This window comes from Heteronotia binoei, chromosome 9 (assembly GCF_032191835.1).
Source record: "Heteronotia binoei isolate CCM8104 ecotype False Entrance Well chromosome 9, APGP_CSIRO_Hbin_v1, whole genome shotgun sequence".
In the NCBI taxonomy this organism is placed as follows: Eukaryota; Metazoa; Chordata; class Lepidosauria; order Squamata; family Gekkonidae; genus Heteronotia; species Heteronotia binoei.
This window is the reverse complement of record NC_083231.1, coordinates 63641215-63649849: the sequence shown is the minus strand read 5'-3', so window position 1 is coordinate 63649849 and position 8635 is coordinate 63641215. Positions and strand designations below refer to the sequence as shown.

At 41.6% G+C, this 8635-nt stretch overlaps 1 protein-coding gene across 1 annotated transcript; it reads left to right on the top strand.

Annotated features, from left to right (window-relative positions):
- Positions 1-7785: 7785 nt before the first annotated feature.
- On the top strand, positions 7786-8322 carry LOC132577520 (anti-apoptotic protein NR13-like). The gene has a single exon (XM_060247310.1). The coding sequence runs from the start codon at positions 7786-7788 to the stop codon at positions 8320-8322; it is 537 nt and encodes a 178-aa protein (XP_060103293.1).
- The last annotated feature ends 313 nt before the right edge of the window (positions 8323-8635 follow it).

Here is an 8635-nt window from a genome sequence, read left to right as displayed (position 1 = left end):
CGTGCGGCCTGGAGGAGGTCGATACGGTTTCCCACCTTATTCTGAACTGTCTTTTCCATACAGAGGCAAGGTACAGACTTTTGCGGAACCATCTAATGCTAGCTGAATCTTTAAACCAGGCCCAAACCATTTACTTCCTCTTAGGGGATGGGAGTGATCAACTTTCTTTGGAGAAGAATACAGTACGTACAACGCATCATCAAACAGAAATCAAAAAGTGACAGCTGCCCCTCCCCCACAATTTCCTCATTAAACAGCTGCCCCTCCCCCACACCAGCCCCCACCTCCTGATCAGTAAATGAATGCCTGACGTAGTGGGATTGTACTTTTTTGCTGCCCCTTCTAATACATTAATTGTAACCATCCCAGCATTTTCTTACACATTAAATCCTAACATTTACCTAGCCACCTAACAGCATTTTAGATGCCTATTCTAATACATTAATTGTAAACATATAGCATTTTCTTACACATTAAATCCTAACATTTTTCTATCATCTTCAGTGCCTGTTCTCAGAGTGAGACAAAAGTATTTGACCTTAAAAGGTCAAGTGCTGAAATGTATATCTCGCAGACGTGGGAGGATATTCACCCTGTGAGAGAGAGCAAGAATCTTAGCAAATTATTTAATGCTGACACAGTTTAGACCTGGACAAAATAAACAGATGAAATTAGGTTCTCACGCAATAAATTTCCTGTTCTTATGGTCTGTGATTTAAAATAGCTTTTCCATCAAATTTATGTATGGGCTAATTGTGAGAATAGTGTTTGACCCCCAAAAATGGTCCTAAGAGGTCAAGGGGTTTTATGGCTGTGAAGTGCAGAAAAATGTAGACTTAAGAAAAATGCAAAAGCAGGACAGAGATATACAATTTAGGTTATTTTAAATATAAACAAAGATAGGATTTTCTGACATGTATAGAAACACACAGGTTACAGAATGCCCCATTGGTTTTTTTGTGGATATACTCTGACTGTGTCCAATATGTAGATAAAATAAAATTTTAAATAAAAACAAGCAACAGTAAGCAGTGTTTTAAATGATTTTAGTTCTACATGCCCTGTTAAATGTGCATTCACCCCATGTTCCCCAAGTATTGTTGACAACACAAATATTTACTGCCAACTTTGGTGATTTTTGATATGGTTCCACCAAGATCAGGATCTGAGCCTTTAATTGTATTCAAGTAGGCATTCATTTGCTTTTGATGGAACTCTTAACATCAGAAGATCTGGGGCTTAGTTCTGAGCCATGCAGCTCACTTAATATCTTGGCACACAATACAACTTTTTTCCATCGTCAGCATCCTCCACCTGTTAGCACTCCAAGGAGCTGTCTGGGGGGTTACTTGAGCAATGAACAGGGCCCCGGCAGTAGGAGGTTGCCTAGGATTCTATAAGAAAAAGAAGAGCTTATCGTTGCTGCTTTAGGGAGAAGAGGGGGTTGTGGGTCACGGGCAGCCTAGGAACTGATCTCCTTGATGAACCAAGGGTGCAGAGAGAGGAGCGAATTCCACATTTTAATCACTCTCTGTGTAAAATAGTATTTCCTTTTGTCCACCCTGAATATGCTATCAGCCTCGTTGTATTGAGTTCTAGTATTTTGAAAGGGGGAAAAAGTTCTGTTTGTCAACTCTCTCCACCCCTTGCATAATTTTATAAACCTCTATCTTGACCCCACACCCTCCCCCTCCCCTAACATAGCCATCGCTTTTCTAAACTGAAAAGTCACTCATCAGCCTTTCCTCATAGAGAAGGTGCTCCCCCCCCCCAACCCCCCCAATCAACTTTGCTGCCCTTCTCTGTACTTTTTCTAGCTCTGCAATGTCCTTTTGGAGATACGGTGACCAGAATTGTACACACTATTCCAAACAAGGCTGCGATATAGATCTATATGGGGGCATTACAATATAGGCTGTTTTATTCTCAATCCCGTTCCCAAGAATACCTACCACAGACTTTGCCTTTTTCACCGCTGCAGCACACAGGGTTGACACTTTCACCAAACTATCCTCAACACACTTGGGATTTTCCCCCCTCTCAGTCACAGCAAGTTCTATCCCTATTAGCTTATACGTGAAGTGGGGATTTTTTTTGACCCACTATGCCATCACCTTACACTTACCAGCACCTCACCCCTAGTTCCTAATCATTTATGAATAAATGAAATAGTCTTGCCCCCGTACCAATCCTTATCGGACCCCGTAGCATACTTCCCTACATTGTGAGAATTGTCCACAGATCCCCACTCTTTACTAACAGTCATTGAACCAGTTTTTTAATCAGAAAGAGAACCCATCCTCTTATCCCATGACTGCTAAGTTTACTCAGGAATCTCTGGCGAGTCTTTCTCAATGAACTCTAAAAGGTTGGTGAGGCAGGACTTCCCTTTGCAGAAGCCATGTAGGTGAAGAGTAGGTGGAATTCACTGCCACAGGAGGTGGTGGCGGCCACAAGTATGGCCACCTTCAAGAGGGGTTTAGATAGAAATATGGAGCACGGGTCCATCGGTGGCTATTAGCCACAGTGTATGTGTGTATATAAATTTTTTTGCCACTGTGTGACACAGAGTGTTGGACTTGATGGGCCGTTGGCCTGATCCAACATGGCTTCTCTTATGTTCTTATGTTCTTAAGATTAAAAAAACCAAAACAAAAAAACCTGGCACGATTGTGATCTGAGGGTGGAAAAATGTTTTTGTTTCAAACAGTCTTATTAGTAACATATGGCAATAAATTTCAATTTCTTACATCATTAATAATTACTTTTTATCTATCCCATATATTACTTTCTACCCACTCCTCCCCCGTTACTTGACACCCGCCGGTGTTATATACTTAAAATCTTAATATTAAAGGTACCCTTAATTAATAAGAACCAAAATTAATATCCTCCTCCCTCTTGTACTTAGTCATTATCAAAAATTGTCCAATGTCCTTTTATTTTCCACTCTTTTTCTACGTATCTTCTGAACTTTTTCCACTTCATCTTAATTACTTCTAAATCATAGTCTCTTAAGGTTCATGTTAACTTGCCCATTTCACCCCAGTGTCATAACTTTTAAAATCCAATCCCATTTTTCTGGTATTTTTTCTTGCTTCCACAACCGCGCATACAACGTCCTAACTTTTTCCACTCCATCTTAATTACTTCTAAATCATAGTCTCTTAAGGTTCATGTTAACTTGCCCATTTCACTCCATGTCATAACTTTTACAATCCTACCCCATTTCTCTGGTATTTTTTCTTGCTTCCACAACTACGCATGTTATGTCCTAGCAGCTGAAAGCAAGTACCAAATTATAGTTCTATCTTCTTTTGGATTTTTTTTTTCCATTTGTAATCCCAACAGGAAAGTCTCTGCAACTTTCTTAAATTCATATCCCGAGATCCTAGAAATTTCTTGTTGAATCATCCGCCAATACTTTTTTTTTGCCCTTTCACAAACCCACCACATACGGTAGAAAGAACCTTCATGTTTTTTTTTACATTTCCAACACCGGTCTGGCATCTTATTATTCATCTTTGCCAATATCACCCAGTGAGTTGCATTTGAACACGAGTCTCCTAGGTTCTTGTTTAGCACTTAACCCGCTAGAGCCAGCGGAGTATTTTACTTACTTTACTGTAGCCCCCCCTTTTTTGTTTTTGTTTTTTTGCTGAGACTGAAATGTAAGAACAATGTTCTCAACTAGGATAGGCATTAGAGGACCACACTAGGATCCGGAACCATCAAGTTCAAATCCTGACTCTGCCACGCAAGATTGCTGGTGACTTTGAGCCTATCACGCTCTCTTGCCTTAGCCTACCTCACAAGGTTGCTGTTGCGAAGATAAAATGGAAAAGGAGAAAAACAATTGATAAGCTGCTTGGTATCATGATTAGGGAGGGAAACAGGATGTAAAAACTAAGCACTACACCACAATGGTTTCAATGAAATGCGGAGGCTGGACAGTTGTAAGAGACCGCAGAGGCTACTGTTACACGGCTAACCCTACTGACGTCCAAGCTCTGACAAAATTGGGCTAGTCGGTTATATTCAGGCTTCCCATGAAACATTTACATGCGGATAATTAGAGAAATAAGAGCCCCAGTGGTGCAGAGTGGTAAAGCCGCAGCACAGCGGTTCTAACCTCTGCTAACGACCTGAGTTTCACGGTTAAAACAATTTTATTTGGTAACAAATTATATGTCCTGCATCATTAATAACTTCTTTTAACTATCCCACATATTACTTTCTAGCCATCCCTCCCCCATTACTTGACCCCCGCCGGTGTTATTTACTTAAAATACTAATGTTTAAAGGTACCCTTAACTAATAAAAAATGAAAATTAACATTCTTCTTTTTTTTCTAAGACTTCATCATTATCAAAAATTGTTCAACGTCCTTTTATTTTCCACTCCATCTTAAAAACTTCTAAATCATAACCTCTTAAAATTCTTGTTAACTCGTTCATTTCACACAATGTCATAACTTTTACAATCCAACCCCATTTCTCTGGTATTTTTTCATGCTTCCACAACTACGCATATAATGTCCTAGCGGCTGAAAGCATGCACCAAATTATAGTTCTATTTTCTTTTGGAAATTTTTCCATTTGTAATCCCGACAGAAAAGTCTCTGCGACTTTCTTAAATTCATATCCCAAGATCCTAGAAATTTCTTGTTGAATCATCCGCCAATACTTTTTCGCTCTTTCACAAGTCCACCGCATACGGTAGAAAGAACCTTCATGTTTTTTACATTTCCAACATCTGTCCGGCATCTTATTATTCATCTTTTGCCAATTTCTTAGGAGTCATATACCACCTGTACATCATCTTAAAACAATTTTCTTTAATACTCTGACACGTTGAGAGTTTCATAAAGTTCTTCCACAAATATCCCCAAGTTTCCATATATATTTCTTTATTTACATTAATTGCCCACTTAATCATTTGAGATGTCACTACTTCATTTTAAAAGTAACATATAGATTTTTGAAATTAATTTTTCATTGTCTCCAAGCAGAACTTTTCCCATTTCTGTTTGTTCTCATCTTATTCCTTCAGTTTTAACATCGCTTTCCACCAAACTTTTTATTTGTTGCGTTTGAAACAATCATATTTATTATTCAACTCTTCGGCAGTTTTCAATTCTATTTTACAGCTTTGTATTTTTAGTTTATACGACACCCTTTTTCCCTCTCCCATCTCCGCCGTTATCCTTATTACTTCCGCAGGCACTGAGGATAGAGAAATGTTACGACCGTTCCTTTGTCATAGATTGCTATTTGATCATGTTTTGCGCGCTTCGGTTTTAATACAAAGGCACGCAAATCGGGGCCCTCGGCGGTAGTTTCTAAAGCATCCGCGCAATTCGATGTTTTGATTACGCGTGTCTTAGACGGTCGTTGTATATAATCGAATAAAATATAATACGCGATCGCGATGTATAACGTTAGACAACCTTGTTACTCTGACTTTTGAAAACCCCGAGATAGGCCCCCTTCTGCGAATTCGGCTCAGCGGCCCGCCACCAATAGGGGAGTCGCCGTTGTTCAAACGCGCCAGCGGGTGCGGGGGGGTCGGCGCAGGATTCTCTTTAAATACGGGAAACCCGAGCACCGTTCTGACGGCTCCGTACCACCATGGCGAATACACCCCTGTCTGTTTTTAATCCTGTGGTCCCTGGAGCACCCGTGAGGAGGAAAACTACAGCGAGGATTCAAAAACCTAGCACCGATTCTGACAAGGAGAATGTACAGCCGGTTCTTGCTAAACGCCTTTTTGCTTCCCCCGAGAAAATGAAAGATGGGGCAGAAATCTGTACACCGAAGCGGAGTAGATGTTTCCAGGATGGTGAGAGTTGTGACTCCGTGAATCCGTCACAACAAGATACATTTAAGGTGGGTAGAACAACATGGGAAAGATGTGTAAAAGGTTGTGTTGTTTCTGTTTAGGCTCCTTTTCTCATTTTGTGTGTTTGTGATTTTTAGAAAATTTGTCTCGTGGACTTGTCCGGTGTTCAGACGTCGATTCATACCGTCCTGCAAAAATACGTGGGAGTGTCCGATGAAGACGTTCCACCTGTGGACAAGCAAAAGTCACGTTCTGCGATGTACAAACTGATAACTGCCACCGCTTATTCTGTTCTCAATTATTGCTCCAACGATCTCTCTTATTCTATGTGTGACGGATGCATTTTAGATAGACCCGGACAGAATTCTCATGTATGTTTGACGTGGTCCTCTGCTTTTTACGATGAGAACTTAAGATATGTTTGTCGCAATCTGAATATGGGCCCCGTGTTGTATGTGATCACGGTTATTGCGTGTTTTCTTGATTGTTGTGGTATTAACAAGAATCATGTCATAACGTTGGCCAACCTGGTGGAAGGCGTACAAACATCCCCGACCCCCTGTGAACAATTGAGAACGTTGTTTCAGAAATGCCACCGACCCTATGTGACACTTGTTGAGAAATTTCTGCATAATACATTTCAGAATGGCACATCTGTGAATACCTTTCTTTTCCCCCTTTTGTAAATAAATTTTAAAAACTTTCTGTAATAAATGTACATTTTATACATTCACATGTATAAAAATAAAAATGTATTTAGAAGCCGTTGAGTTTGTGCAAATTTTGATACTAAAAAATATTCGATATTAAAAAAGATCACGCTGCATTTAGGGAGGTCGCTTTTTATCAGTAAGAGGGAGATTGACGCCGATACGCCGATAGACGTATGGTTTTACCAATAACGATGAAAATAACGGCTCTGCACCGAGAAAACTTAAAATAGACCGAGAGCTGTTTAAACACAAGTCCTAATACCGACAGCGTGTTTTCACGGGTTCCTTACTTTAAAAAACAACACCGTGCACGCTCTTTCCCACATAATCCTGAACAGCTCTTTAAAAGTTCTTTAAAAGCCGGAGCAAGTCTTTTTCTGTAGCGGTTCCATTCTTATGCCCCGGCTGAAGGAGGGGGCCGTCTCTTCTCTCATCCGATACCACCAACACAGAAAGTCCTTCTCCTGGTTTGTTTTAATAATGTATAATCATGCCAATTTTTGGCTAATGGCTTTTTGTAAAACACTTTGGGCAACAAAGAAACAAAGTATAAAAATACACTGAATAATCGGACACACCCTGTTATTACATATAAGCTTTTTTCCTTTATTTTCACTTTACGGTGAAACACTCCCCTGTAAATATGACCTATTGAACAGGGTAGGAGTGACGGTGTAAAGGCTGCGGATCGCAATTGTGGGAGGATAGGTTTCTTCGGCGTTTGCTTGGGCGGATTAAAATTAGCTGGGGCAGGCGGGGTAAGAAACGGAGGGAGTCTATCTGATTTTATATAGGAAAGCTGGTGTAATATCGTATAAAGATGGCTACGAATCAAAGGGGCCGAGGGTGAGCATAATGGGAAAAGGTGAGAATGGGGGAGGCCGGAATCAGGCTGGGGTACAATAAACATATTACAAAGTAACACACGAGAAACAGCGTTATAGTCCGCTGCTGGATCATGTTAGGGAAAGGGGGGGGGGGTGGTATGTTCCGTGTCTATACACGTAGGTAATCCCATCATTCTTTTACCCATGTTCTTTCGGCCGGTACTTCCTCTACATTTCTATGACCGTATCTATTACGGATGCTTAATTTGTCGGCTTCTCGGTTTGTAAGAAACCTACCGATTGGGGGAAAGTAGGTTGTAAAATCGTATCTGTATAGAACCGGCGGTATTGGGGCACGGTTGGAGCAGGCCGACGTATTCATCGGCAGTCATCGAAGAGTCGCTATGCTGAGCGATCTGACAGCCGAGACAAGGCGACTGGTGGATGGCTACTTGCGACGCAACCTGAGTGGTTCGGTGCTGTCTCACAGCCACACGGCCAAGACCCTGCGGAGAGTGGCTGACAAGCTGGAGAGCCGTGAGAAGACATTCTTTCACTCCATTTGCTCCACGGCAATCTTGCCGGAGCCTGGTAGGGCAGACGTCCATTTGAGACGTGTGGCGGTGCAGATGGCATCTGATGGCGGGCTTAACTGGGGTCGAGTAGTGGCGCTGTTTGTGTTCACCGGCACCTTGGCAACAGCTCTGGCTGAGCGGGGGGCCCACGAGGAGATCGGCGGCCTGACAGAGGCATTGGTCATCTATCTGTCTGTGGAGAAGCGCGAGTGGCTGGAGGCGCATGGTGGCTGGGAAGGGTTCTACCGCTACTTCAACAAACACGGTTCTGATTCAATCAGCCGGTGCGATACCAAAAGCAACACTATCATAGCGACCGCCGGATTTGTCCTAGCAGGATTAGCTTTCCTCATGGCCGTGAGATAAAAGTACATCGTGAACTCGAAACTATGAACAAGCGCTATGAAACTATGAACAAGTACCCGTGATGAGTCCGCTCTATATTTTTACAATTTTAATAACGTTGCTTAAATCGGTGTCTAGGCCTGAATGTTTAAATGAAGCACAACCCACCTTGGCAACGTCAAAAAACCAAACAAATGGAAACAAAGATTGTTCAGGTCCTAAGTTTGTATGTTTTGTTAGTTCCATTCTAGAGAACTGAGGCGTTATGCTAAAATACGTTAGATGACCTTGCGGTGCAACCGTCGTAACGATGTGTGTTTGGATTTTTACGGTG

Excerpts from the sequence above, each read along its gene's own strand:
- LOC132577520 (XM_060247310.1), top strand. The coding sequence starts at position 7,786 with ATGCTGAGCGATCTGACAGCCGAGACAAGGCGACTGGTGGATGGCTAC.